Raw genomic sequence first — 27,494 nt, 5'->3', positions numbered from 1 at the left:
AGAGACGGAAGTAACCCGGGTCGGTTGTTCCTCCCCTTGTGCGAATAGGTCCGTACAGGCTTTTCCCTTGTGGTAATCGCAAATAAATCTTGGATCTCGGAAGCCTCGTCCACCGGCATTCTCAGTCGTTTTGCATGGGGGCCTACGGTGGAATAGGAAGTATACAGGGGCGAGGCTCTAGGATACCCTGCTTGGCTCTTAGGTGCAAATAGAAGAGTTTCAGGGACCTAACCGCAGGCGTCGCAAGGGGTATGGCCCTGAGATGTTTCCAGAGCCTCGATGTCGCAGACATGGCTCGGGATGCCCGTCGAGCGGCAGGTTGCTTGGGATTTTAGGCGTTTACGGAAGGAACGACAGAGAGTGCGGTCATCAGGCCTACCTAAGGTACCCAATCCAGATCCCATTCTCTACAAAAAACAACGACGTCTACAACAAAGCAAGATAATAATTAGTCTTGAACGCGAGGCAAGATTCTACCCCCGATACGGTAATGGTCAATAAATTTGCCTTCCCATCGGTTAGTCTTAACCTGCTAATTGCGCAACATATTATGGAGAATTTGGGGGGTTCTATGTGTCATCCTAGGTACACTCTCCCAGTAGAACTTTCCTGAAAGTCGGTCAGCCACGCCGCAACGTCGGGTTTTTCAAGCTGTAGGCAGAATGTCGACGTGAGCTCACTACGCAGTTCCAGATCCCAGGCTCCCAAGGCAGAGCAGGCTTTGTTTCGACGGAGGGGTTTGGTGAGAGCAACCTATAGCGGGCTAAAGGCTATTGGTGTGGGGGGCCAACGCCGAAGGGATAACCTAAAACCTATTGTCGCTTCTTGACTCATATTGGATTCAAGAATCTCTCATTCAACAAGATCCCGTGATGAGCGGTGGTCCGTTGCCAGCTCAGATAACCCAAATTCCCAATGATGGTAGAGGGAGAGACGGTCGCTCTCAAAGTCCAGGAAGGGGTGTAGAGGCTATCTATGTCTCTAGCTTCGTAGTAGCATACGTCTGAGAAGTACTCGAAGCCCCTCCTTGCCCTCATAAACAGAAGGAAGCGAATCCGAGCCAGCCCACCCTGTGACGTCTCGTCTTGTGCAGAGGACTGCGGGTACTGGGATGGAGGTAGGCGACTGTAGTCCCGCGGCACCACACTGAAAATTCCAGCCCTCTCTCACCTGCTTCACGATGACCCATGCTTCCATAGCACCTAATGCTAACGGTGGGGCAACCCAGCTGAAGGATCGTTTAACGGTCTCAAAGGTACACAACGGAGATAAGCGATCGAGGATCAGAGTTAAGTGGGAGCAACGAGAGCAATATGAGACACAATACGAGAGAGGCCGATGAGCAGGAAAAAGTACCATATCTGACAAATAGAAGCAAGAACATATGATAAATGGCCGGGATCGAGACGAAGATCGCTAGAATTGGTTGAGGCGCCGAGAGAGCACCCGAAGATCCCCCACTAAAGGTCTGCAGCATCACAGCTGACAATACACATTACACCGTTGATTCCTTTCTTATTCCATAATCATTCATAACTCAACTAGCTAATACAATAAAGCTATCCCAAACAAACCGACCCGTGGCAGACCTCCACGGTCTCATTCGCTCGCATTCGGCTTGCTCTGTCGGCGACAGAACAGCGCTCGTTTACCCAGAATCACTTCCGCTATTGGCTAACCCGCGCTCACAAATTCTGCTGAGACTGTCCAGGCGTTCAGCATGTAAGTGCCAATCAGATCAGAATTGACCTTTCGAACCAACCTCCTCCCATCCGTGTTATTTGCCAGGCCGAAAGGCAACCGGGGGCCGTTGAGGAAAAAGGGGCGCCTTGGCTGTGGCCGCCCCGAATTTAACCGACTTGCCCTTTCTGGACTGTCCCCTCCTCTTATTGGCCTGCGGGCAACAACTGGCTTGCGGCCGAAGAGATTGGATCGATCAATCATCGCTGAAACCTCCTGTATCTGGCGGTGGCTAATACCGAGACGCGCAAGGGGTCTAATCAACAGTTTTGGCGTAATTCTGGTTCTCCATGTATTTTCACAACTCTATATCCCACCCTCCCCGCCCTTTTTCCCAATCATCAGTATCATACCTACTGATACACAGACACGTACATGTATACCTACACACCGTTGCCTGGATTAACACGTCCAGACACCGACAATGCCATCTCGCCGGCCCTCGACCATGTACCCGTCCCGGAGGCGCACGCGCTCCACAATAGCAGGCGCTGCGGCTCCCTCGGCCTCGGCAATGCCGGCACCACAGTCCCAGTGGCGGCCCTCCACCTTATCATACACCTTGACCACGTCCTCGCCGGCGGCGCAGACGATCCGCCGCGTGTCAAACATCATGCTCGTAATCGGGTTATCATAAGCGTATGCGTCGTAAATAGACCCGGTCCGCAGGTCCCATATCTGCATTTCAAGTCAGTGCTACGGGTTCCTCCATCAAGAAAGAGGGAGGGAATTTGCCTACCCGTATGCTCCTATCCAAACTGCCCGTCACCAAATGCACATCGTCAAACTGCAGGCACGTCACCGGCCCCGTGTGGCCGACCAGGCTGCGGTGCACCTGGCCGCTGCGCAGATCCCACAGCCTTACCATGCCGTCCGCCGTGCCACACGCCAGCGCCGACTCGAACACCTGCAGCGCGCCGACAAAGTCGGCCGACGCGGCGGGCGTCCGGCTGGTCTGCCGCCAGGTGCCGCCCATGTCGCCGCCGCCACCGCCGGCGGCGGCCGAAGACAGAGCCGACGCCTGCGCCGCCGCCCACATCACGTCCAGCGTCTGCACGCACCGGCCCTTCTCCAGGTCCCACTGCCGCAGCGTCTTGTCGGCCGAGCCCGAGACGAGCACGTCGCCCCTGAAGTGCAGCGCCGTGACCTCGTCGAGGTGCGCTTGCAGGGTGAAGAGTGGGCAGTCGGCCATGCTGCCGGCGGGCGGATCCACGGGCGAGTCGTCGGGACTCTCGAAGGCGATCCCGTCCTCGTCCTCGTCGTCCATGCCAAAGGAGCTGCCTTGGGGGTCGTAGTGCGCCTTGCTAAGGTCCCACAACCGGATCGTGGCGTCCATGGACCCCGTGGCCACGAAGTTGTCTTGGACTTGGAGCGTCCGCACCGAGGCGGTGTGACCTTCCAGCATCCCGATGCAGCGCCCCGCGTTCAGATCCCACACCCGGACCGAGTCGTCCATTGCTGCCGAGACCATCAGGCCGAAGGGAGTGTCGAAGTCGAGCGCGGTGATGTTATCCTGATGCGCGCGCATCGAGCGGATCATGGTGCCGGGTTTGAAGTGCTCGTGCAGAATCGGCATGGACTTGCGCCGGATGCTTCGGGGTTTCCTCTTGGAAGGCGTGCTGGTTGCCGAGGGCAGCTTCTCGTAGATGGACTGCGACATGAAGCCCGGTGCGTCGCCCCTTTCTGATGCTAGGTCCTCGTCCGACTTGGTCGGTGTTCGTAAGGATATTGATTCCGCCTCGGCCGCCAGCTCCTGCGCCTCTTCTAACCTGCCTTCGACCTCGACAACTGGTGACTGGTTAGCACTACCGGCGTGGCAGAATATCCCGAAAACGGGCCAGGCTCACTGTCATGCTCAAGCAGCGCCTCGTCCTTTTCCAGGTTTGCCAGCCTGTCCAGAATGATCTGGCGCATCCCCGCCAGGTTCGCCATCTTTGCGTCAATCTCGCGGATCTCGCTGCTCGCCATATTCTTGCGGATACCCAGCATCTCGAGCTGGTGCATCATGGCCGCCTTATCCTTCTTGAGCTTCTGCACCGACTCGGGGCTCCCATCGGGCGTCGCCAGGGGTTCATCGAGCAGCTTCCTCCCACGCGAGACGCGCCGCCGGTGCGTCTTGCCCTCGTCGGTAAAATCTGGAAAGCTCGCCTGGAAGCCCTGGAAGAGCGAGTACGAGTTATCGTCCTCGGGTATGTTTTGCAGCAGCTCGTCGGGCACGTACGCCAGGGCACGCGACTGTATCTCCTTGGTCGACAGGCGCGAACGCACCAAATCCGTCGGCGTCGTGCGTGCCATTGAGAGCATGCTCCGCTGCAGGGCCGGCTTTCGCAGCTGCTTCGATACCTCGCTCATGGCGCTGTGGTAGTGGGGATTTGCGCCCGGATCCGAGGAGCGGGGGCCCATCAGGTGGCTTGCGGTGGTGGTCACTTTGCGGCCGAATGCCTCGAGGCCCCGAGTCTGCCATTGTTGGGGCTGCGGTTAGTCGCTCTGCCGCATTCTCGCATGCTTTCTGGGATTGGATTATCGCTCACGGATATGACCGAGGACTCGTCGTCAAAAGACGCCAGGTCGGCGTAGTCATCGTGGTGCCCCGGGTTGGCCATCCGTGGGCGCGGTGAAAAAAAAAAAAAAAAAAAAAAAAAAAAAAATTGGCCCTCGTATCCGCACGCAATTGACGTATCGGTGTGTCTCGCAGCGATTGATCCGGCAGCACGACGAATAAGCAGGGCAGATAGAGGCTAGATGTGTGTGGTCTACAGCAGTCTGTAGTGTCGACGAAAGCTTGATTCGCTAGCGAACGCGGAATGTCACGCGCAAGGCCAGGCCGCCCTCGACCGACAAAAAGCAGTTGCTACAATTGCGGCACAAAAATGGCTGACCCGGCAATCCATGCGCCGGGCAAGGACTGGCCCGGAAGCTGTTGAGGCTGCATGTGCTCTGGACAGGGGGGTGACATTGGTCGGGTGTGAGTGGTGTGGGCCCTGCCAAGATCCCGCTGTTCGGCCGCTTGTTCGGTGCGTCACTGCATCTTCTCCTGGGTGGAGAGCTCCGGTCGGAAGCCGGGCACTAAACCTCGGGACCTTAAAATCGGGTTGGGAGTCATCTCTCCATAAGCACTGAGCCTTCATTCCTCCGACATCGCCATCCTAACTGTCCTTGCGTCGTCAAAGGTCGTCAAAGAAAAGCCAAAAAGGAAAAAGAAAAGAAAACAAAAGAAAAGAAAACAAAACAAAAAGAAAAGGAAAAGGAAATTCGGTCCGAACCCCATAAACAATAATGGATTCCCTCATTGACCTTTCGGACCCGTCCAAGGCCCTGGATCTGTCGAGAATCCGCTATCAGTTGATGTGAGTCTGAGCTCTTCAACCATGAGAGTGTTCCCGGATGAACTCACACGGTTGGCAGCCGGCTCGAGGATACCATCACTTTCCACTTGATTGAGCGGGTCCAGTTCCCGCTCAACAAGAACATTTACATCCCGGGGGCTGTCCCGATACCCTACAGCACCCTGAGCTTCATGGACTGGTACCTTATGGAGCAGGAGAAGCTACAGTCGCTCATCCGGCGCTACGAGTCGCCAGACGAGTATCCCTTCTTCCCGGTCGCCGTGCAGAAGCCCATCCTGGACTCGCTCGCCTACCCGCGCATCTTACATCCCAACAACGTCAACGTCAACGACAAGATCAAGAAGTTCTACATTGAGAAATTCCTGCCCAAGGTGTGTCCGGACTTTGGCCGCGAAGACAGGGGCGTTTCGCAAGAGAACTACGGTTCTTCGGCGACGTGCGACATCGCCTGCTTGCAGGCTCTGTCGCGGCGCATCCACTTTGGCAAGTTCGTTGCCGAGTCCAAGTTCCAATCCGAGACGGACAAGTTCACTCGCCTTATCCGTGCCGGTGACCGGGACGGCATCGGTGATGCCATCACAAACAAAGCCGTCGAGAAGAAGGTGTTGGAGAGACTGAAGCTCAAGGCGCAGACGTACGGGACCGACCCTTCGCTCGGCGCCGAGGCTGGTGACCAGGGCAAGATCAACGTGGATGCCGTCGTGTCTATGTACGAGGACTTCGTCATCCCCTTGACCAAGGAGGTTGAGGTTGAGTATTTGATGCAGAGATTGGAGCCGGCGCAATGATAACTCTTGTTTTGTTTGTCCATTCCCATTGACGCCACAACCCTCAAGAGGCCGCGCCGATGTATTCAGAGATGGCCTGTACAGCCCGCGGAAACTTGCCCGCCTCGATTAGCATCATGAACCCAGACGGCTTGACTCCCATCTCCTGAAACGCCCTCTTGCTATCCGCTACCGACTCCCCTTCCTTAGTAAACGCATACGCCCCCGAGACAAGCGCGTGCTTGCGCATCTCCTCGTCTTCGGGGTGGAAGTACTGTAGCTCCGCCACTTCCCTCGCCTTCTTCTGTTTCCTCTCGCTCTGGTCTAGGCTGGACGCCACCTCGTTGTACGTCCTGGACACCACAAGGTAATGCGTGAACTCGTACGGTTCCTTGTCCTCCACCGCCGCCTCGATCTCGTCGATCATGCACGACCACATGGGGGGAATCACCTCGGCAGGCATGTTGAGCAACCGGTCCGCCAACACCAGTCCTACATGTTTCCCGGATGCGAGCAGTTCTGGTACGACACCCGCCAGGCTCTCGGCCGTCTTGGCCCGGTCGCTGAGGTACTCGATGAGCTGCGCGATGGGCGGTTTGGCGCGGTGCTCGTGGAGGTTGAGCACGGTGAGGAAGGCGTAGGCGTCGTTGGCCTTGTCGTCAACCTTGCACGTCGAGCCAATGGTGTTCTGCTCGATGATGAGGTCGCTCAGCCCCGATAGGTCGAAAAGCTGGGCGTCTGCATCAAAGAGCTGCCGCAGTAGCGTCTTGACGCCGTGGAAGTCGATTTGAGGATCGTAGTTGAAGAGCTCAAAGTCTACGTTGACAATGTCCATGTCCTAGCCAAGCCGGAAGCTAATGTTAGGACGGGCATTGAGATACTGCGCTTTCGTGAACGGTGCCTCCTCACCTCATCGTCTGAGCTGTCATCCTCGTGCTTCTTATCAATGGCGGGGTCAGTCATTGCGACGTCCCCCTGCGCGTCAGCTTCTCTCGTGCGCTTTTTCCCCATGCTGTAGTCTTCTATATTCTAAAAACGTCAGATTTGTGAGTAGAGTTTTCTTGCAACGGGTGCTCCCCTGTTCTGATCTCAATCCCGTGATAGGGGCTTGTTAAGTCCTTGGGCTGGTGGCTGCGCGGACCTTGATGACCCTCTCAAAATTTTTGAATCTGCCCCTCGCTGATAAGAGGGCTTCAGCGGCTTATCGTAAACCCTAACCCCCATATTATTTTGTCTGGGCTTAGACCTGCACTCTCATCCTTCGAGAGCCGACGGAGCCGCTAGAACTGAGGCTGAAAGTCTTGATTGCTCCGTGTAGAGATGAGGATACTGCCAATCAAGAATCCGTAACACGTGTGCGGCCATAATACCGTTGAACCTAACAGCAGGTCATGAAGTAGTTACTGCTGAGGGGAAACGAGGAATCGCCAGACCAAGCTCAGTTAACATGTAGCAACTGTAGTAGAACCCAGTTGGAGCTCCCGAGCCCCTTTCCCAGAAAGAGCCTTATCATACAAACTTGGACCAACTTCTCACCCACCCCATTACCAACCCGACCATTGCGCTTCGTTTCAATGCTATGCTGCGCCAAACCCTTTCAGAACCCAGCTAGGTCACCCTTATACTTGCCAAAGTATGGTTAGTCCTACACTCACCAGCAATCCTTGCCCTCTCGAGACCTGATTGTCCTCCCCTCCTGTATGCTACGGCCTCTTCAAGCTCCGTATGACCGCTCCCCCTGTAGCTATGAATTTGACTGCCATGTGCGAATCGGATCCTAGCAGCTAAGTAATTAAACCTGCTCAGCGCCCCAGCCAGCGTCCGCCTCCCTCATATTCGCGGGCGGCTCGATAGACGGGATGAACTCGAGTGCGACATAGGCGACGCCGATCACACCGACAATCGAGCCCGCAATAATTCTGAGAACGTGATCGTGGAGCAGGAGGCAGCCGACAAAGATGTAGACTAAGATATCACGGGCTAGTCAGTTCCGGCTCCAGTGTTTTCGGGTGAAGGCGCGCAAACGTACAGACACCACGGCCGAGGAACGAAAACAGGAACGAGGCGTAGCGCGAAACCTGCCGGGGGATCTGGAACTCTGTATCGATGACGAGTTAGTCTCCCGGTTTTAAGGCAAAGGGGGGGGGGGGGGGGGGGGGGTTCCGCCCGGGTCGTCGTACCAAGCAAACCGGTTGCTGTCAAGCACAGTAGTTAGCATACCACATATCTCCCAAGGGGGGAATGGAGGTTCGGGAAGAAGGGCACAAGCGACTCACCCAAGCCAAAGATGATCACGTAGACACCGATAACCGACGACTGGCTGTAGCAACCCCAATCAGCATCCACTGCTCACAAACCAAACCCAGCAAGAGAATGGATGACGTACAAGTGAAGCGGGAAAAACTGCGAGATACCGCCCAGTATCATGATCACCGCAACCGCAAGGTTCACAATGCGACTAGAAAGCGACCGAGCAAGTTAGCCATCTCATCCCAAAGTACGGCACCAAGGCCAACCACACAAGCAAACGTCAAGCAAAACGCCCGCACAAACCACAGCGCCCCGTCCCGTCAGCAGGCAACCCCGCTGGCCCGGCAAGGCAAACCCAAAGGTCCAAAGACGAGAGTATACACCTGCCCCATCGCTGCACAGCTCCGGGGCGCACAATGTCTAGTTCGAAAGCAAGACGGCGCTTTTTGCCAGGCACGGCGCCGTTCTCCCTCTCCCAGCTCGCATGCGCGGTGGGCAGGCGGAGCAGAGTATTCAGTAGTCTGCGCGCATAACAGAGACGTAAAACAGGCAGGCAGGCGAGACTTTTGCGGGTTGGGGCGAGCCGAAGGGAGACCTTGTTCTCTCGTCCACTGGATATGGATAAGAAAAAAGAAAATATAACAACAAAACCTACAAGGTGTCTGAGAAATCCATCGTCGCTGGAAGTTGACGTTGCGTCTGAGCTTCGGTGCGATTCGCGGGTGTAATGCGATGCGATGCGATGCGGTGCGATGCGATGCGGAGGCGCTTCGGGTAGGTACTATACTTCAAAGAAGAGGTACGGGGGAATACGGTCGCAAAGTTATCGTGCGTATGTCAAGGGTGCCGTCGCCGCCGCCGCCGTCGTCGTCGTCGCCGTCGCCGTAGTTCTTCTGGAGTTGGGCCTGTGCCGCAATGACGGATGAGGATGTTGGAGTTGTCAAGTTAACAAAAGTTTTGGGAGCTGGGCTCGGTTGGGGAGCTTGCGAAACGTCGGGATCGCTGACGACTGGCTGGCCGAAGCGACGCGGCATGCTCCGCTGCGCCGCGTGCCAGGGAAAAAGGCAGCCACCAAACAATCTTGGCGAGATCCTCCATCTCCGTGCATTACGTAGGCACAACTTTATGCCTTTCATGTTGGATATCGATGTCATACTATGTGATAATTTTATGGGGATTTTTCCCATCGCCCATTTTCCAAATACCAAAATTCCAGTTTAACCCCTTGTCATCGCTAAAAACGTAATCTTGTACAGTTGAGCCACTCCTTTTTACCAGTAACCCCCTGCCTGCAACCGGTAGTCCACTTCGACGGTTACTCCATAACAAAACCAAAACGGTAGATGTGCCGTATCAAAACGCCCAATACCAACGCCCCTAGAAGCTCATTCCCGCTTTGAACACGGTCCGATGTGATTATTCATCCCCTAGTTCAGCGAGCTCTCTTTCCTTGGCTGCCAATAGTTCCCTCATCCTCTCTGCTTCGCGCTCCAAAACGGCACGTCTCTCGGCCTTCGAGATCTCCATCTCACGGGCTGAATCCCGCAAGCTGCCTTGGGAATGGCCGAATAGCTGCGGACCGGATGCAGCGCTAGTACCGGGATACGCCCCCGGACTCGGCGTCGACGCGGCGGTTGTGCCCGGCGATGGGAAAATAGGCTGTGGCTGTCCGGCGACACTTTCCGCGCCAGACGCCGTTGTGGTAGGGTTGAGAATTGATTTAATGGACGAAAGACGTTTAGGATGATCCGTCTCGCTTGGACTTGGATAATCCATTTCGGCCGCGGAGAACGACCGCTTCCGGGAAGGCGAAAGAAAGGATGCCGGTGACAAGGATGATTGCCGATCGTCCGGCATGGGTATGGAGGTCAAGGGCGCCAGGCGATTCTCGTCGGTGAGGGAGTCAGGGATGTGGTGTGGCTGGGTGACATGCGACGAATGGTATAACCCGAGGTCGGTCGACGGTAAGGGAGATGGATGTCTGTTTTGCCTCAGGAATGTCTGGGGGGCCATAGTCATAGTGTGCTCTTGCCGAGGCCGAACCCCAAGATTAACAGACCCATCGGGGTTGATGGTGCCCCTCTCCTTTGGTGTTTCGTCGTCTTCGGATGGTGAATCTGCACGTTCGCTCGGCACGCTCTCTGCTTCCGGGCTCCCCCCACCCGTAGCAGGTATGACACGTTTCCTCCGCTTGATTACCGATTTCTTCATGGTGACTGGCCGGTGTACGCCATGTAACTTATAGTAGAGTCCTACAAGACGGTTAGCAGGCCAAGCTTGCGATCACGGCATTGGGGCCAGTACTTACCACAAGCGTTACAGATCGTGTGGCCCGCCTCATCCCTTCGCCACAGAGGCGTGATCGTCGTCCCACAGTTCTGGCATGCGATGACAACAGTAGTATTTTGGCCTTGGCCTTGGGCTTGTAGCGCGTTGACATCGATTGGTGTGGGGCCATCCGGTCCGTTGGTGGATTGCGGTCTCGATGCGCTGTGGCATTTGAGCACGCTCAAGCTCGCGCTTTTGGAAACTCGATTGTTATATGCGGGACAACCGCTGCAACCCTCGGCGCCGCCCGTTCCATTGCATCGTCCCCCTCCCGGGCATGATCCCGTCGGTGTCTGATCCGCCGCAACATAGGTTGCTATCGGCGCGTTGGGCAGTAGCGGTACATGTGCCTTGGGAGAGAGCTTGACGGGTGATTGCCTGATAGCACTCTGGACAACATTCGGAGGGCGCTTTAAGTTGATGGGCCGTGCCGTGTTCCTAGCCTTCAAATACAAGCCACAAGCATTGCAAATCGTCTCGCCTGCTGGTGACCTCCGCCAGAGAGGGGTTCGGGTTGTGTGGCAATTACTAGAAGGATGTGAGGAAAAGAATTCAAAGTTCAGAAGCAACCGCACTCACCTGCAGACCTGACCAGTGTACCCCTGACCCGAGGTTGTGCCCTGACTCGAGGGGCTTGCCCCCTTGTGCTGCGTCGGACTTGGAGGGCTTGGAGAAATCGTAGTGGCGCGCGTCAAAGCAGGCCAGACGGCTGCTTCAGATCTATCCTGTTCTTGATCCCGGGAAAGAGCGACTTCGTGCTTTGAATGTTCCGTCGTATCCCTAACATCCTTCAAGGATAAGGGCCTTGACGGGAGAGCGGTTCGGCGAGGGGCCGGTGCGAGTCCCATGGATGGCTGCGGGGCTGGCAGCTGGGAAGATTCTGATAACGCCATCATGGAGCGCTAAAATGTGGCTGCTGGAAGTAGAAAGAGAGTGGCCGGACTGAACGACAAGCGTCGGTAACGGAGGAGCGCGGAGGGGCCGCGATGGATCACAATGAGCGCGGCTTCGTTGATTGTGGTCGCCTCGTCGCCTCGTCGACTTCAGGGTTTTGAATTCCGGTCGAGGGTGCGGACGAATTTCTGGCGCCAAGGTCAAGATGTGGTCGAATCTCTCGGGCTCTCTGCCCAGGAGCGCGGGGAGAGCTGCTGCTCCTGCCACGGAGAAGTTCTATGCTGGCCTCTAGGGGATGCTATCGGTGCATATACAACAGTGGGCCTTCTGGGTAGTAGGATGAGAGATTTGGCGATAGAGGGAGTAGTGTTTCTTCTCCAAGACCGTGCTGTCTATCCCAAACAACTCGGGGCACGCCACCGAACTAGGCCAGGTGTATGTGGGGGGAAGAGGCGAGCAGAGCTCCGGACGAGGTGGGAATGGGAAGCACCACTCACGGCTGGGCGTGAATGAGGAAGAACGTCTCGTGATGAGGGAGATTGCTGGACAGTCGAATCAGATTGGGTTGCGGTGGGAAGGCGGACAGGCTCGGGCCAGCCGTCGTTCTCGGGGGGCTGCAGGTAGGGCGAGTCCCAACAACTGCATAACCAATCTGCTGCGCGCTCCACCGCTCCACAGCGAAGGTTATCTGATCTACGCTAGGCGAATCTCTGTCCAGTTTCCTCCGCGACGGACCTCGAAGCGGACAAGTCACGGATATCTTGGTGAGGTAGGGCCGAAGAGGAGCAAGAGGGACTGGACAAATGAATCCTCTTATCAACCCTAGAGCAGTCCGACGGCAAGATTTGTCGAGAACAATGCTGTGGCAGGCTGACAACGACCTGGGCACCTGACTTGTGAGCGGCGATCTCACAGTGGAATTCCTGCAGACGAAGAGCAAGGCCCGTCTCACTGAAAGGGAGCCCGGTCAGGGTAAGAGTGGCCCGCTTTTAGGGCAGACCTGGCGAATCAGGTGGCCGGCAATGTCAGCAGACAGGGTATGGCTGGGACCCTGGACGTGCATCAGAGGTCCCAAATATTCGGCCATTACGTATGTGAGCCCCAAACCATCGACTTTCTTGTCGAAAGGGGCCTAATGCTGTCGCCGCCCAGCGCGGCCGATTCTGATATTGCGAGACACCCGCCGTCCCATTCACTGTGACCCCCCTCCCCCTGATGTGCTGCACCCGGGCTGCCTTATCAAAATAGGTGCCTTGGCGCTGCCATGATCTGCGATTGGGAGGCCATCATCTCCACAAGACATTCGGATTGGGTCGTGTGCTGACAACTGCGAATGGCGAACAGTATCCGACAGCGTTGCAGGTCAGGAAATCGTGCGATATCGCAAGCAACGGGGGATTCAACTCGCGACCTCGGACATGGCGGACGCAGCGGAGATCCCACAAACCGGCCGATGTCGAACTATGCATTTTGATTATCGGATCATCAATATGATGACTCGTCTTGCATTCCCCAGAACTAGTGTAAGCTCCATAGGTCCGCGTCCCGAAGAAAGGGGAACGTGGGCTACCTTAGTTGCGCCTCACCCTTTCGGGCTGTTCAGAATCGGCTTGCTCGGTTGATGATCCTATTCGACCTGGAGGGGCCCACCCAAAGTTCCGCCAAGCCTTTTTATCAATTTCATCTAACATACAATAGTAGACTTAGTCGAGGCAGATCTCCAAGCCCCTTCAGCCGGCAACGCCTTGGGCTGATTACTAGTGGCTTGACGGCCTCAGCCTCTTTGACTACGGTAGGTAGTGCTTGAAAAAAGGCGGTATATATGTAATTGCCGTACAGACTTGGGCGTAGAGTCTGGTCTAGGTTTTCTACAAATGACCTTCTACTTGGTGTTGGCCTGCCCTGCTAGGTACTCCACCAGAAAAGGGCCGGACCCGGGTTGGGATAATCAGGAATTGTCTGATTGGCTTTGACCGGCGGAAAAAGGGTCTCCTATTGTGCGCGAATCCATGTCGGAATTTTTAGCAAAAGAGATATGCAGCCCTTCCAGACACAATCCACCGACATCGGTCCCCGAGAGATCCAAGGACACGGTTCCCGGGCGTAAGGCGCAGCGGATATGATGCTTGTATTTGCCGTGCACACCGTATGTACACGGACTCTATCTCTCTTTGGGTATTTGTTGTCGACATGCCAAGGGCCTTTTCTGAGAAGCTAAAATGCAGCAACGGTGAATTTGATTTTGCACAACATCCACCTCCAAGCCAACCAAGGCCTTTTCGGCCTTATAAGTCTGGGTCTGAATCAGAGCGCTCACGCAGTGGGGCAATTAGGCCCGTGTCCCATAACCGATCCAGTCCATCCCTCGCCATGTTGACAGGAATAGCGAGCGATAGCGCATTCCACAACCACTGCCCTCTATCATTCATCCGGACCTGCTCCAGCACGACAACCGGGTTGTCAGGGACGCTCGGGTCGTGGCTGGCGAGCATGACAATGTGCTGCACAATGGCAAAGGCATATAGTGTTGGGGGTTGCGCCATGTAGCCCCTGCCGCTTTCATTGCGGAGAAGCTCGCGCCATTGCCCACCCAAATCGCGAAGTCGTCTCTCGAGGTCCCGAGATATCGCCCGCGTGAAGCGTCTCTGCTGCTCTTCCTCGGTCAGCACGGCGACGGTTTTGGTTATGATGTCGACTGTGCCCGTCATCTCCGCGTCTAGATCTCGATCGCTACCCGCCAAGGAAGCTGTGAAAGTGCTTCCCGTGCTCTCGTTGTCGTCGTAGCCGGTGAAATCTGGCGGATACTCCTTCACCAGTATGTTGAGTTGGGTTTCGGCCTTGTAGATGCCAGCATCGCGCAGAGACCAGTTGATGTAATTCCGGAGCCCCCTGCCAATGGTTCGTGCGATTTTGTGCTGGTAGCCGATCTCTTCATAGTCGGCGACGGTTTGGGAGAGATAAAAGAGGGACTCGAGCGCTTTCGTTGCTGAGCATGGCGTCAGTACCTTTGCGAGTGCCGCGTAGGACAAGGGATCACTGCTTACCGCCCAGTTCATTCCCATGCGCATGGATTGCCACACGCTTCCGGCTATGCTTTGGCGTAAAGACGTCGTCTAGTTCCTGTTGGGTAACCCCCCACATCTTGAAGCTCAGCCTCCACCACGACGGCATCATAGGATGGAGACCGCGCATGTAGATCAACTTGTGCAGCTTCCTCTGCTCGGCGTTCCAGTCTTCGCTCCCCTCGAGCCGAGCCACAGTCTCGTTGTACTCGTCCATGGTCATTGGGAGATTGCCGTAGTTGTCCCAGTCACTGCTGGTACTAAGACTGTCGTCCTCGGGGACCGCCTTGACGTATCGGTAGTCAATGTATCCCTCTTCGCTCTCTCCCTCGCTTTCGTCTTCTTCGTCCCTCGCGCTGGGCGGACGATATCTCGAATCGCCGCGCGACCGGGATTCTGAAACGCCGCCTCGGAGCGAAACGGCGTCGCCACTGCTACTAGGGGAAGAAAAGGAACATGCAATCTCGAGCGACCTGTCACTCTGACTGCTATTAGTGGGGTACGCATCGGGCTGGTCCGCACTTTGCAGAGTATGGTGCTCTAGGAAGGCGGCGTCCTCTGACGCTGTCGGTTGTCGGGCTGGTGGAGATGCTGTGAACACCATGGTGATACACGATTGTCGGGGACTGCAGGCGATGAGAGAAACTAAATGCAGAAGTCTGGTCGATTGATGCGAACGCAGTGATAAATCCAGGTTTCGGTCCTCGAGGTAGTTGGGATTTTAAAGAAGACCCATGGCTATGACACTCATGATTGGGCGAGACTCGGCGATGAATGGGATGGACGGGAGCTGAATAGAAAGAAGTGCAGGGTGATTTCTTTCTCCGTCTTGGGTTGGGACATGATTCGGACAGGAGTCGGCAACAAAACCGTAGACAGCGCCGGAAACAGGGCGGCACCTTCTCAAAGGAAGAGAGATACGCCAATTACCAACTTGGGCGTGCATTCTTGGCCGTTTCCGGCGGCCACGACAGCATCACCGTCATAGCTGGGCCATTTAGGCCCTGGGACGAGATGGGAAGGGCGGACTCGACGAATCAGGCAGCGTCACACGAGTGCCAGATATGAGAATCCCCGTGTTGTTGAGGTGGCACTCCAGCTGGGATCGACATCGCTGGTTAGCTGGCCATGCAGGTCAGGCGTACCTGCGCATGCCCAATTTCCATGGGTGCGCTCGCTCTGAAGCAGATCGAATTCGAGACACCAGGATCATCTGGCCGCCCCATCGGAGATATATCGATATGGGAAGGACGGCACAAGACCTGATGCCTCTCTTATGCAGAGCAACAACAACAACAACAACACCATGCCAGAAACGTTTTTCATAGCTTGAGTACACCTCGAGGTAGTCCGGGGGGGGGGCAGGGTCCGGGGCCAACAGCCCAAGACCGGCTGCTGCCGGGTGAACCGTGCACCACGCTAATGATCCCTGCCGTGGCCTTCACCAAGTCGCATTGGGCGACTTTTTTGCTCTTTGAGAGCTCCTCGCTTTCCGATGTCATCGCGACGCGCATTCTCGACTTCGATTTTTCTTTAACACCCAACACCAGCAACCATGGCTGAAGACTATAGTCGGTTGACGGTGCTTGAACTGCGCCAGGAATTGAAGCGCCGCAATCTACCGCAAACTGGGAAAAAGGCGGATCTAGTTGACCGGTTGGCAGCCTTCGAGAATGAGAAAACCGCCGAAGAACCCACCGCGCCCGATGTGGATCAAGAAGCCCGCGATGCGCAGTCCGAAACTACCGCAACAGAACAGCATCAAGACATTGCCCGGAGTTCTCCTCCTCCCGAGCGCCTTGCGATTGCGCCGGAAGCTTCCACCGCGGAAGATGTGCCGCCAGCCCCGGCCAACGACCACGACTTAACCGACCCATCCAAGGTCGGCGTTGAGCCTACCGAAGAGACGCAAGGCCTGCTCCCCGACCAAGATGCAATCATTGAAAGTAAACCAAATGAGGTTGTCGATGCTGAGCCGGCTGTCACTCCCGAAATCGTCCAGGATGCTGTGAGCCGGAAGCGACGGTCGCGAAGCCCGCCACCCCCCGAGTACGAATCCTCCAGAAAGCGAGCGCGCCCCAGCGATGAATCCGGCGAGAATGACTACCGGGTTCTCGAGAAGGCGGTTCCTTCCAGCGAGAGTCTCGTCGGTAAAGCCTCTTCCTCTGAGCCGATTCGTCAAGAATCCACACAGACGCGGCCCGAAGCCGGTGTCGACAGCAACGGCCATGCCGAAAAGAACTTCGGACCTAGTCAAGAAGATAACCACACATCTGCCAAGGAACCTGGCCGGCTCCAGAGCCCCGACGTCTCTCAGTCGATCCCTCAAGAGAAAGACAGCGAAGCCATGGATGAGCCCATGACTGACTACGACAGAGACGTTCCGCCGGCGCAGCATCCCGCTACATCTGCGCTCTACATTAAGAATTTCATGAGGCCTCTCAGGGAGCCGATGCTACGGGACTATCTGATTGAGCTTGCTGCTGCCCCAGGCGCCGACCTGGACCCAGATTGTCTCGTCAACTTTTACCTTGACCCGATTCGCACACATGCCTTTGTCCGATTCACCAGCGTCTCGGCAGCCTCGCGAGTCCGAACAGCTTTACATGGAACAGTGTGGCCCAACGAGCGCAATAGAAAAGAGCTCTGGGTCGACTTCATACCCGCCGACAAGGTTGTCGAGTGGGCTGGCCGCGAGCAATCAGAGGGCGGACGGGGGACATCGAGCCGATGGGAAGTCCAGTACGAGCTTGATGACGACAGAAATATGGCAGCGAACCTGGTGAATGCAGAGGCAGAGCCCGTACGTCGCAACGCCCGACAGCCCTTGGGACCTCCGCCCGTTCCGACCGGACCCGCACGCAACTTCGTCCCAAGCGTTGAGGGGGCCCCATCAGGCCCTCGCGGCCGCGGAGGGAACCACTACCGCCAGCAGTTACCGCCCCCGGCCGACGTAGGCGGTGGCGACCGGATGGTCACCCAGGTAGATCCCCCCCTGCAGTACAGGCCCGTCCCAGAGGAGCTCGCCCAGCGCCGGCTCGCAAACATGCGCTCGTTCTACACCAAGGACCGCAACAAAGACCTCGGCCGCGAGGACGAGATCAACCGGTACACGTTTGAGAACGGGGACACCTTCGTCGACCGCGGTAAGGAAGTCTTCATCGGCATCCGGCCTCCCCACCGCGAGCACGAGCGCCGCCGTCTCGGCCTCGGCCGCAACAACCGCGGCCCGCGCGCGCCTTCCCCGCGCCGGCCCCGGGACGATGAGCGCCGTGGCGACCGCAATGACTATGACGACCGCGACGGCTGGCGCGGTCGCAGCCGCCGGGACCGGTTCCAGGATAGAAACGATGTGCCCCGCTCTCGCTTTGATGGCCGGCCTCTGCCGACCTACGGTGGTCCGCGCGGCCCCAGACGCGGTGGTGGTGGTGGTGGTGGTAGCGGTGGCGGCGGGAGACGGGATCGGTACTAGAATCATCGGTTCGCCCCACGCCGCTCAAGCCTAGCTAGCCGCGAGCGTTCCCCGGCGCGTACTGGGCCCGCAACGTCCAACGGCCGCTATCACACCAGACCCCCGCTGGGGGCTGAGTGAATAAGCGCAGCTAGAAGCGCTTGGCTGGTTTCTCATGCTCAAAGCCACTTCTGCTCGGCTAGCAGCAACAACTTTCTCTGTGATTGTAAAACCATCGAAGGCGGAGATGACCGGGCATTCAGGGGCATTTGAGATGACCATTCGGAGAGACGAGGACGAGCTTAACGAAGCCAGCTCATAAGGAGGGTGATGTGGAAGGAGATAACGGCAACCAGATAGGGATGGCATAAAACCCCGGTTGTGCCGCGGCGAAGGCCATGCATCTTTCTTGAGGAGATAAGCCTCTGTAGCGAAAAGTTAATGTGCGGAATAGATACCCCAATCATTGGTTCATTTTATGCCCTGACAATTAATTGGAACCAGGTGGTATTTGATAAACAATATCATCACACGAAGGGACACGGCGCAACATTGCGATGGGTATAAAAACACGGCATTTTGTTTTGGAAACCAATCTGCGCTATCTCCGAACCATTCCAGTCTGCCTAAGCAATCTGCCCGTGAGACGATCCGAGACCGCTCGCTAATCATACTCCCTCCCAAGAACAGAACCTCGAATTTTGTTCGATACCATTGCACCAAAAATCAACCCTTGAACCCCTGAAACCCAGAATCGACCTATCAAGGATAGTAAAAAAGGAACCTAGGCAGCGTTTGCTAGCGGAGAGGGTTCAACGCCCACACGCTCCTTGCTGAGGATATCGATCATCAGCTGAGATGGCCTGTTGTCCCGGTACACCTTTGCGTTGTCCTTGAACATCTTGACGTTCTGGAGGTACTTGTCGAACAAGTATGCGCTATCCATGGGGCCGCCCTTGGCCTCGGGGTGGAACTGGGTGGAGAAGATAGGCCTTGTCTTGTGCATCATGCCCTCGTTGCTGCCGTCGTTGAGGTTCACGAAGTACTCCTTGAAGTCGCTCGGCAGAGTGCTGGCATCAACGGCGTAGCCATGGTTCTGGCTGGTGATGTGGCATTGGCCAGTGGTCAGATCAAGAGCCGGAATGTTGTGGGCGCGGTTGCCGTATTTGAGCTTGATGGTCTGGGCGCCAACAGCGAGTGCCAGAAGCTGGTGGCCGAGGCAGATACCCATGATGGGGACCGACGATGTCTCCATCAAACGGGCCAAATTGTAGACGGTCTCCTGACAATGGGTCGGGTCACCAGGGCCGTTGGAGATGAAAACACCATCGAAGTTGTCGGCAACCTTGTGAATCGGGTAGTTGTACGGGAACACAGTAACCGAGGCGCCGCGGCTGACCAGGCTGCGTAGGATGTTCTCCTTCACGCCGCAGTCAATCAGAGCAATATGGAAGGTGGCGTTGGGGTTCGCAACGACGAACGGCGCCTTGGTGCTCACGCGCTTGACCAAGTTAATCTGACCGGGATCGATGAAACCCTCGTCCTCGTCGGCATCGTACTCGTCTCCGATCGAGATTCTGGCAAGGGATGAACCCTGCTCGCGCAGGTACGTGACGATGGCGCGAGTATCGACGCCAGAAATGGCCGGGACACCCTCCCTGGCGCACCACTCACCCAAGCTCTCGACAGCGGTCCAATGGCTGTATTTCTCAGCCACGTCGGCGACAACGACGCCGGCGCACTGAATGTGGGGCGACTCGAAGTACTTGAGGAGGTTGTACTCGTCGCGCTGATTCGACGGCACACCGTAGTTGCCAATAAGCGGTTGGGTAAAGACCAAGATTTGGCCACGGTACGAGGGATCCGTCATAGACTCAGGATATCCTACGAGCGACGTCGTAAAGACGGCCTCGCCGGAGATGTTCGAGTTGGCGCCAAACGCCTTGCCCTGGAACACGGGGCCATCCTGTGCAAACGGCCGTTAGGATGGCGAACGAGACTACTAAATCCGGCTGGGAACATACTCTAATGGTAAAGGTAGCGTCGACACCGGACGCAGCAGCAGTGGCCCTCGTGTTCTTGGCAGGCATCGCTCTACCCTTGCTTCCATCCACCGCGAGCCTGCTAAGGAGACGGATCTGGTTCGAGAGGCGGGCGGGGACCCTGGGGGGGGCATGACCCAGGGCATTAGGGAGGCGGGCGGCCAAGTGAGTGAACATCTCGACGGCAGAGGTAGAAGGTTGAGGATGGGTAAGGCTCTTGTGCAGCACAGGGGGGGTCTTAAGCGACTAGGGCTCTCCACAGATGGTCTAAAATTCTCGTCAGTACGAAGCGGTGAGTCAAGCCATCCTGGGAATCGGGCGGACCTGAGAGATAATCCTACCACACACGCGGTATTAGCAACAAGTCTACAGACCAAAACATTCGATCATAGAGCAAGAGAGAACCGAAAACCCCGTCATAGAGTTTTCAACACCCCATCCAGATTCGCCCACATGAGGCGGGAAAGGGGGCATTGAGGCCCAGGGAGAAGAAAATGGTGGGGTCGGGAAGCATGATCCCAGCTCAGTCAAACCGTACCTGAGAAGTGAAGATAGAGAAGCGACCTTTCATCAGCGCGGTTTGTGAAAGGACCAATTCGGGGGGAAGTATGTGAGGTGTATCGCAGAACCTGCGAGGTAAAAGCGTGTTCCAATGCGATGGGGTTTTCCAGTCAATTGGGTTATCGTGGTGAAATCGAATTCGAGGAAGAGAAAGGAACGAAAAATGGCGGGAATGACAGGAAAAGAGCCTTCTTGGTTCATTGGGCCCCACTGAAATTTTTCGCCCTATCACAGCAATTGGCAAGGGCGTCATTGGTCCAGGAACCCTGGGGCCCGGAGCCGATAAACGGGGTGAGAGGGGCAGTCCGCCGAAGCTTTTCTGCATCTGGATGTTTCTCTGTTGCGGTTTCGGACAGGTTCGACAACGAGACTGAGCACACATGTGCGGCCGTCGCCGGCCACGCGACATCCGCCGATTGAAACGGCGTGAAGCCCAAGCCATCGTCAAGAGGCTCCATGGAGATCCAGATGGATATTCGCGCTGTGATGCTGAGGAATCGACCAGTTTCTACATGAGAATGTTCTTGGGGTCACGATGCGGGGTGATGTGCACCATTGCTCCGTTCTCGACGCTACGGACTATGGCGTTTTGCGAAGCTGCAACTCAAGACTCATGTGTTTGCGACAAGCAATTGCGCAAAATTGGGAAAGCATGGACCGCAGACTTCCATGAAAATAATGATGTGCGAGTCGGACGGTAGGGTAGGTTGCTGAATAATTCTATTGCTAGCATGTTTCGACGGGTTTTACACAGTTCCTCTAGATAGCGCCGAGCTCCTTGAGCTTGGAAATGAGGCCATCAACGTCTTCGACCTTGCCGCCGCCTTGCCTCGGAGGGGGTTCTATACTGCGAATTAGCGGGAACGGATAAGACGGGACAGCGCTTCCGCGCGCAAACTGACCAGTAACCTTGAGGACCTTGAGCCTCTTCTCCGCCGTGACCCCAAAGTCGGCCAGCGTCTTCTTCTCGAGCGGCTTCTTCTTGGCCTTCATGATGTTCGGCAGGCTTGCGTACCGCGGCTCGTTGAGACGCAGGTCGGTCGTGATGACCATGGGCAGCTTAGCGCGTACCGTCTCGACGCCGCCGTCCACCTCCCGCGTGACGCTGACCGAGTCACCCTCGCCGAACTCGACCTTGCTCGCTTGCGTTGCCTGCGGCCACCCCAGCAAACCCGCCAGCATTTGGCCTGTCTGGTTGGCGTCGTCATCGATGCTCTGCTTGCCCAGGATGACAAGGTTGCTCTTCTCCTGCTCAGCGGCCGCTTTGAGCAGCTTAGCGACACTTAGCGGCTCTAGGTCGTCGCCCTCTTTCACCTCGACGTGAATACCGCGGTCGGCGCCCATGGCCATGGCGGTGCGCAGCACGTCCTGCGCCTTGGTGGGGCCGGCGCTGAAGACGCAAATGTCCTCGACGCCGCCGGGCGCCCTCTTCTTCTCGCGGATGCGCACGCTCTCCTCGACCGAGAGCTCGTCGAAGGGGTTCATGCTGTGTTTGACACCGGCCGTTTCGACGCCGGTCTGCGCCTTGTTGACGCGCGGCTTGACCTGCGTTCGTGAAGAAGAGGACGATTAGCCAAGATCGACTTCACGGGATCGAAGGTGCCGGTGGCGGATTGAGCGTCGGTTAGCCGCCGAATCTCGATCGCGCGCACTTACCGCATAGTCAATCACCCGCTTAACGGGGACCAATATCCGTAGGGCTGACATGGCGAAGCTCTGTAGTTCAATGGCGGAACGTGCAGAGAAGAGAGAGGAGCATCGCAGCTTCGCATCGGGATTCACGGTGTCTTGGCCACTCCCCGGCTAGTGCCGATGCCAACCTCGGCCAAGCGACCGCTCCAATACCGCATACTCATCCCTAACCCCGAACTGATATCCCTTGGTCCATCTTTCATTGCATCGCATCATCAAGCCCACGGTTTTGTTGGTGCAGCGAAAGCGATAGGCAACCGATATGATTATAAGTTTTGCAGATGCTGTTGGAATATCTCATATAAAGATGGCTCCTGCTGAATAACTCTATATGCGTGACTGCTTCTCCGTCCCTCTCCAACCTTAACCTTCACCCCGCCAATACTCGAGATGAAATTCTACCTCCCCGCAAAAGACCGTAACCGCCTCACCAATTATCCCACTCCTCCTGGGAATTTTTCGGCGGCGGCGCCTGCGAAGAAGCCTGTCTGTTCCCACCTTTGCCCATCGCCGACGTGCCTATCGAGCTCCCAGACGTCTTCCTCTGGTCCGCAGCAGCCGCGAGGTCGTCCCAGAACGCCCGCTTGCTCTCGTCAAAGTTGCTCACCGGCTTGTAACCGCTGGCAGAAGGGCCCTCAACGAAGCGGTTGAACCCTTCTTGCGCAGACTTGGCGCCGGCTTGCGCCGACCGCGCCGCCTGGGCTGCTGCGTTGCGGGCTTGAGCTGCAAAGTCGGAGTCGGATATCTTTCCGTGCCCCATGTTAATATTCGCAATCTTGCCGCAAACCAAAGTGAGGAAGAGACATACCTGCTTCGCGGTCGGTTGAATGAACCCCTCGTTCACCGTCTTAGCCGTCTTGGTCACCGTCGATGCGAACCACCCAAACCCTTTACTTATCGCGGCCACGGGGTCCCTCTGTAGATCATCCAGCCCTGGAATGCCGGCTTGCTCCTCCCTCTGCGGCCGCGGCGCCGAGCTTCCGAACCCGCTGTACTTGCCTCCCTGGCTCGGCGGTAAGTCATCCGGCCTCTGCGCGTTCCGCTCGCCCAGCTTCGCAAAATAGTCCACATCCACCTTGATCTTCCCAGGGCCAGGGCTCGCTGTCCTACTGCCCGTGGCGCTACCACCGAGGGGGGTATTTGCGCGTGGCCCGCTGCGTGTCGGCGCCGTCGACGACGCACCGCCGCTCAGCGCCGGGCTCGCAGAGCTCTTAGCCGGCTCTTTCTTCTCCCCGGGAACGTACTCCCTCCCCTCGGCCTTGGCGCCCAACCTCTCCTTCCACTCCTCGCCCACCTCCCCGCCATACCGCTCCGCAATCGTCGCATCATCCCACGTCAGCCCCCTCATCTTGGTATCCGGGTGCTCCTCGAAGAACCGCCGCCAGTTCTCGTTGCCGCCTAGGCGCATGCGCTCAATCTCGGCCGCCTTGAACGCGTCCATCGAGATGGACCGCACAAACGAGATGTGCACGCCCAAGCCCCTGTGGACGCCCGCGCACGACAGGCAGATGAAGATGCCGAATTTCGGGGAGGCCCATTGCGGTGACGGCGCGCCGCAGTCGCAGCAGATGTTGTTTTTGGATTCTTGCTGGATCGCGACAAGCTGAGGAAGAGGACGGGACAATGTAATTAGCCATCAGTCAGCCAGCACCCCTCCCGCTCTCCTTTTGCGACAGGGGGATAGACAGACGGATGGAATGGATGGAGTAGCGTGTCGGAAGGGAACCCGGAGTCGTCGGGCAGGCATTGTTATCGAGGCTGGCAAAGGAAATTCTAAAAACAAAACGTACCTTGGACCTTGTCTCGGGATCAACCTCCCACATGGCCTTGGAAGCCATTGCGGGCTACGGGTTTTTGAACGATTTGTCGCTTGTCACGGCGCAAGTCAAGGAAACGGGGTGCGTTGGGTTTGGCGAAAGATGTCGCGTGGCGTTTGCGGTTGGTTCCAGAGGCTTTGAAACGCGAGATCGGGAGGCTAGCCCCGATGACCTTTCGACAAGCTTAAACGTGGTGAATTGTTAACAACTGCCTCGCTTAATTACCTCTCGCCGACCAAAATCTTCGCCTCAGAAGGTTTGCGCCGAAGTACTGCTAGAACGAACGTAGAAGTCCACATCAAAGTTCAGGATTGGAGATCTTGAGTCCGTGTGTTGGGCGGGGTCCATGCAGTCTAGAATCTGAATGCATTGGCCTGTAACCCCTGCAGGAACATCTGCCACCTGCCATCGCCAGGGGAGCAGCTTTGCCGTCCAGCAGCACCTACTACGGTAGGTTGGACTAGCACACACCACGCTCATGTTCCTAACAATACTTTCCCGGTAAAGTATGACAGTCATGTTTCCGAGAGATCAAAACTTTTCCCATTCCCCATACCTCCTCTCTGGCGACGACTACTGTACACGCCTGAAGATGCGAGAGAGAAGAGAAGGAAAAGGCCGCTATCAACTCCACGAGATAAAGAGGGGAAAAGGTAGGTCATGAGGATATTAGTGGATATTTTGGAGAAAGCCGCAAGATAATGGATAATGCGTCCCTGAACTCTACCCGCATTGAGCCTTTTGAAGCCCGTGCAAAAAAATCCAGGACGCCAGGAGAACTTATCCCGCCGCTCAATCTCGCTTTCCTCATTCCGTCTAGCCGTTGGCGAAAAAGAAAAAAAAAATTCATCCATCCATTTCCGGTCGTTAAAGAGATGCACGCGCCCAAGAGTAATACATACGAACGGGGAAAGAGCCGAATAGAATCGCGTGTGCTTTCGTATCTCCATTGACGTATGCTGCATGCTCGTCAAGAGTCGAGCATCATCTAAGCAGCAGCCGTGGCGGGAGCAGCCTCAGCCTCCTCGGCCCCGTTCGTGGCCGCGTCCTCGGCCTCGGCGGCGTGAACCTCCTCGTCCGTCTTGTCGGGGCTGTCGATGGCGACCTTGACAGCGATCTCGCGACCTTCAATCTCCTTGCCGTTCATCTCTGCGACAGCCTTTTGCTGCAGCTCCTCCGAAGCAAGAGTGACGAAGCCGAAGCCACGTCCTTTGCGGGCCTCGCCGCGAGCCTGGAGCTTCTTGATCATGAAGCGCGGGATGGGCCGCAAAGCGATCTTGGCAGACAAAGGTTGGTAGTCGGTGAACAATTCCTTGAGCTAGTGGAGGGGTCAGCAACCGGTGCCGGCAATAGACAAGCTATGACAGGGGCGGGCATAGTGGAGTCCGACGAACCTTCTCCTCGGTCAGGTCATACGGGAGGTTGGCGACCATGACCTTGGTCTTGGACGGAATGCCGTCGGCCGGGGGACCACGCTCCCGGCGCTCACGAGGACGGGCCTGCTTGCCGGCCTTCTCCTTCTCGACGGTACCCTCGTTGGTGACGTCCTTCAGGGCCTCGGCCGGTGCAGGAGCATCGGCGGCTCCAGCAGCGTTATCAGCTGAAGCAGCACCCTCATCCTCCTTCTTCTCATCCTGCAAAACACATCAGCTGTCTTCCAACACACAGTGAGCAACACGCAGAACTTACACCGCTGCCACGACCGCTACGAGCACGTCCGCCACGGCCACGGCCGGTGCGGCCGCGACCGCGAGTAGACTGGCGGCGGCGGGTACCCTCACCACCGGCACCCTCGGCATTGGCACCCTCGGCCTTCTCGTTAGACTCGGGCTTGCGAGCGAGCTGAACAGAGACCTTGCGCTCCAGGATCTCCTTGCCAGACAGCTCAGCGATGGCACGCTCCGCCTCGGTAGGTGTCGAGAGGTCAACAAAGGCATAGCCGACCGGACGGTCGGTGCGAGGGTTCTTCGGGATGGAAACAGACTCACTGCACCACAGACCGTATGATTAGCAACTGTCCGCGCAGACATCACGCTTACACATGTTCAACCTGTCTGCCGGAGAGCTCGGCAACATGGACACCGCGACGGACACACGTAGGCAAACGGTTATGGTCCTACGGTGTTGGGTGTAGAGCGGATGGGAAGCCATCGCGCAGCATGCGTGTGGGCAAGGCAGCGCACACGTGCGACGAATTGGACGGGGGCAATGAATCGGCGGTCAAGGCACCGCGAGCCGCCTGGACAAAGGGGCGGACGGGCAAAGAAGAAATGTCCACTCACACAAGGTAGCCCTTGAAGAAGTCTTTCAACTCCCCCTCCGTTGTCGCGTAAGCCAGGTTTCCGATGTACAGGCGGCGACCTTCGGCAGCGCTGGCAAGGACAGCATCGTTGGCCGAGTTGTCGTCGGCGGCCTTGCCAGTGATAGAGGTATTGGCCAGAGCGTTGGTAACGTCATTGACAGCAGCAGTGGCGGCGTCAGCGACTTTCTCCACGACGGTAGACATGGTGACTGATTGATATGTCGAGCTGGTAACTTGGTTGATGGAGTCGGTCCACAAGTTGATGTGACGGGTGACGTGAGGCTTGTTGACTCGTCGTGCAGCGGATGAGTAGGCGCCAAGAAAGCAAGGTGCCGACGTTGACGGACGAGTGTTGATTGAACTCTGGGGCTGAGGGGGAGTTAAAAGGGTAGCTACGTGCCCTGCGGGACTTGAGGGGGGGGGAGATTGTCGAAGGTTGAACGGGCTTCTGATCGATCCTTGATGGTTGACGTGGAGAGGAAGAAGGGGAAAGGCCAGGCGGCGCAGCCAAAATTCAAATATTTTTTTTTTTTTTTTTCGCCAGGCGTTCGGAATTAAGCGAGAGGGAAGGGGTGGCGGGAGTCAGGGTACGTACATGGCCTTGGAGCCAGGGGGGAAAGTGCAAGGGTTTGAGCCAAATGGCCGTCCGTGCTCTGTGGTGAAAGCTGCGAATTTGCCTTTCCGATGTGACCCAACGAAACGGCTGGTATTTTTTCGGTGCTAACCTCCTGTAGGAGCTGCTGAATTGCTGAGTTGCTGTGCGCTGACCTTGTAATTGTGTAATTGTTGGTAAACGGGTAATGGTTGAAGAGCCTATGCTGGCCGATTCAAGGTACCTTGATCAGTTGATTCACGAGGTCGATCTTGCCCATTTTTTGTGAGAACACTCTGTGAGGTTTTGAAGCGCTTGTGCGAAAGATTCAAGACAGGCACTTGCTTTTCTAGGTCAGCCGTTGATTTTGTACTCGTGACCCGCGGGTTGATTACGATGGCGGTCAGTGGCTGTAAGTACCAGAATAGGAAGGCATTCTTGGGCTTTGTATGGTGTGGATGTGGTTTCTATTGTGAGCAACTGCATAGTGAACAATGTATCAAATATAGGGAGATCAGATACAACTGTGTGGGAAGAAACGGCATGCATTGGACGGTCTGTGATTTTGGCAGTCCATAGCACCGTCTTACAACACATCACTTGCAGAGATTCGGGTTGTTCAATACTGTTGACTCACTCGGCCAACCCC

The 27,494-nt window shown here is 56.5% G+C and overlaps 11 protein-coding genes across 11 annotated transcripts; 2 read left to right on the top strand and 9 right to left on the bottom strand.

Moving 5' to 3' along the window:
• Positions 1–2,142: 2,142 nt before the first annotated feature.
• MDV1 (Mitochondrial fission protein) lies at positions 2,143–4,343 on the bottom strand (the record flags this gene model as incomplete). Its single annotated transcript, XM_071064731.1, has 4 exons — positions 2,143–2,418; positions 2,480–3,528; positions 3,588–4,197; positions 4,272–4,343. The coding sequence occupies 4 exons, from the start codon at positions 4,341–4,343 to the stop codon at positions 2,143–2,145; spliced, it is 2,007 nt and encodes a 668-aa protein (XP_070920832.1).
• A 673-nt stretch (positions 4,344–5,016) lies between these two features.
• On the top strand, positions 5,017–5,875 carry ARO7 (chorismate mutase aro7; the record flags this gene model as incomplete). Its single annotated transcript, XM_071064730.1, has 2 exons — positions 5,017–5,087; positions 5,146–5,875. 2 exons carry the CDS (start codon positions 5,017–5,019, stop codon positions 5,873–5,875), a joined length of 801 nt encoding a protein of 266 aa, XP_070920831.1.
• A 43-nt stretch (positions 5,876–5,918) lies between these two features.
• On the bottom strand, positions 5,919–6,865 carry BCP1 (Mss4p nuclear export; the record flags this gene model as incomplete). Its single annotated transcript, XM_071064729.1, has 2 exons — positions 5,919–6,692; positions 6,764–6,865. 2 exons carry the CDS (start codon positions 6,863–6,865, stop codon positions 5,919–5,921), a joined length of 876 nt encoding a protein of 291 aa, XP_070920830.1.
• Positions 6,866–7,646: 781 nt separating this feature from the next.
• MFIFM68171_09309 (Golgi apparatus membrane protein TVP15) lies at positions 7,647–8,779 on the bottom strand (the record flags this gene model as incomplete). Its single annotated transcript, XM_071064728.1, has 5 exons — positions 7,647–7,819; positions 7,884–7,952; positions 8,131–8,174; positions 8,241–8,312; positions 8,760–8,779. The coding sequence occupies 5 exons, from the start codon at positions 8,777–8,779 to the stop codon at positions 7,647–7,649; spliced, it is 378 nt and encodes a 125-aa protein (XP_070920829.1).
• Positions 8,780–9,520: 741 nt separating this feature from the next.
• SFU1 (GATA type transcriptional activator of nitrogen-regulated proteins) lies at positions 9,521–11,325 on the bottom strand (the record flags this gene model as incomplete). Its single annotated transcript, XM_071064727.1, has 3 exons — positions 9,521–10,356; positions 10,413–10,960; positions 11,012–11,325. The coding sequence occupies 3 exons, from the start codon at positions 11,323–11,325 to the stop codon at positions 9,521–9,523; spliced, it is 1,698 nt and encodes a 565-aa protein (XP_070920828.1).
• Positions 11,326–13,611: 2,286 nt separating this feature from the next.
• Positions 13,612–14,992, bottom strand: MFIFM68171_09307 (uncharacterized protein; the record flags this gene model as incomplete). The annotated part of the gene is made up of 2 exons (XM_071064726.1): positions 13,612–14,312; positions 14,371–14,992. The coding sequence occupies 2 exons, from the start codon at positions 14,990–14,992 to the stop codon at positions 13,612–13,614; spliced, it is 1,323 nt and encodes a 440-aa protein (XP_070920827.1).
• Positions 14,993–15,943: 951 nt separating this feature from the next.
• On the top strand, positions 15,944–17,860 carry MFIFM68171_09306 (SAP domain-containing protein; the record flags this gene model as incomplete). The annotated part of the gene is made up of 1 exon (XM_071064725.1): positions 15,944–17,860. The coding sequence occupies one exon, from the start codon at positions 15,944–15,946 to the stop codon at positions 17,858–17,860; it is 1,917 nt and encodes a 638-aa protein (XP_070920826.1).
• Positions 17,861–18,623: 763 nt separating this feature from the next.
• CPA1 (Multifunctional pyrimidine synthesis protein CAD) lies at positions 18,624–20,058 on the bottom strand (the record flags this gene model as incomplete). The annotated part of the gene is made up of 2 exons (XM_071064724.1): positions 18,624–19,805; positions 19,864–20,058. The coding sequence occupies 2 exons, from the start codon at positions 20,056–20,058 to the stop codon at positions 18,624–18,626; spliced, it is 1,377 nt and encodes a 458-aa protein (XP_070920825.1).
• A 1,143-nt stretch (positions 20,059–21,201) lies between these two features.
• CIR1 (Putative electron transfer flavoprotein subunit) lies at positions 21,202–22,149 on the bottom strand (the record flags this gene model as incomplete). The annotated part of the gene is made up of 3 exons (XM_071064723.1): positions 21,202–21,284; positions 21,345–21,987; positions 22,099–22,149. The coding sequence occupies 3 exons, from the start codon at positions 22,147–22,149 to the stop codon at positions 21,202–21,204; spliced, it is 777 nt and encodes a 258-aa protein (XP_070920824.1).
• A 412-nt stretch (positions 22,150–22,561) lies between these two features.
• GCS1 (ADP-ribosylation factor GTPase-activating protein gcs1) lies at positions 22,562–23,972 on the bottom strand (the record flags this gene model as incomplete). Its single annotated transcript, XM_071064722.1, has 3 exons — positions 22,562–22,879; positions 22,943–23,737; positions 23,925–23,972. The coding sequence occupies 3 exons, from the start codon at positions 23,970–23,972 to the stop codon at positions 22,562–22,564; spliced, it is 1,161 nt and encodes a 386-aa protein (XP_070920823.1).
• A 967-nt stretch (positions 23,973–24,939) lies between these two features.
• Positions 24,940–26,457, bottom strand: MFIFM68171_09302 (RRM domain-containing protein; the record flags this gene model as incomplete). The annotated part of the gene is made up of 4 exons (XM_071064721.1): positions 24,940–25,269; positions 25,346–25,585; positions 25,641–25,938; positions 26,234–26,457. 4 exons carry the CDS (start codon positions 26,455–26,457, stop codon positions 24,940–24,942), a joined length of 1,092 nt encoding a protein of 363 aa, XP_070920822.1.
• Positions 26,458–27,494: the final 1,037 nt, after the last annotated feature.

Source organism: Madurella fahalii (assembly GCF_045866475.1).
Source record: "Madurella fahalii IFM 68171 DNA, scaffold_5, whole genome shotgun sequence".
Lineage (NCBI taxonomy): Eukaryota > Fungi > Ascomycota > Sordariomycetes > Sordariales > Madurella > Madurella fahalii.
This window is presented reverse-complemented; position numbering and strand designations above follow the sequence as displayed.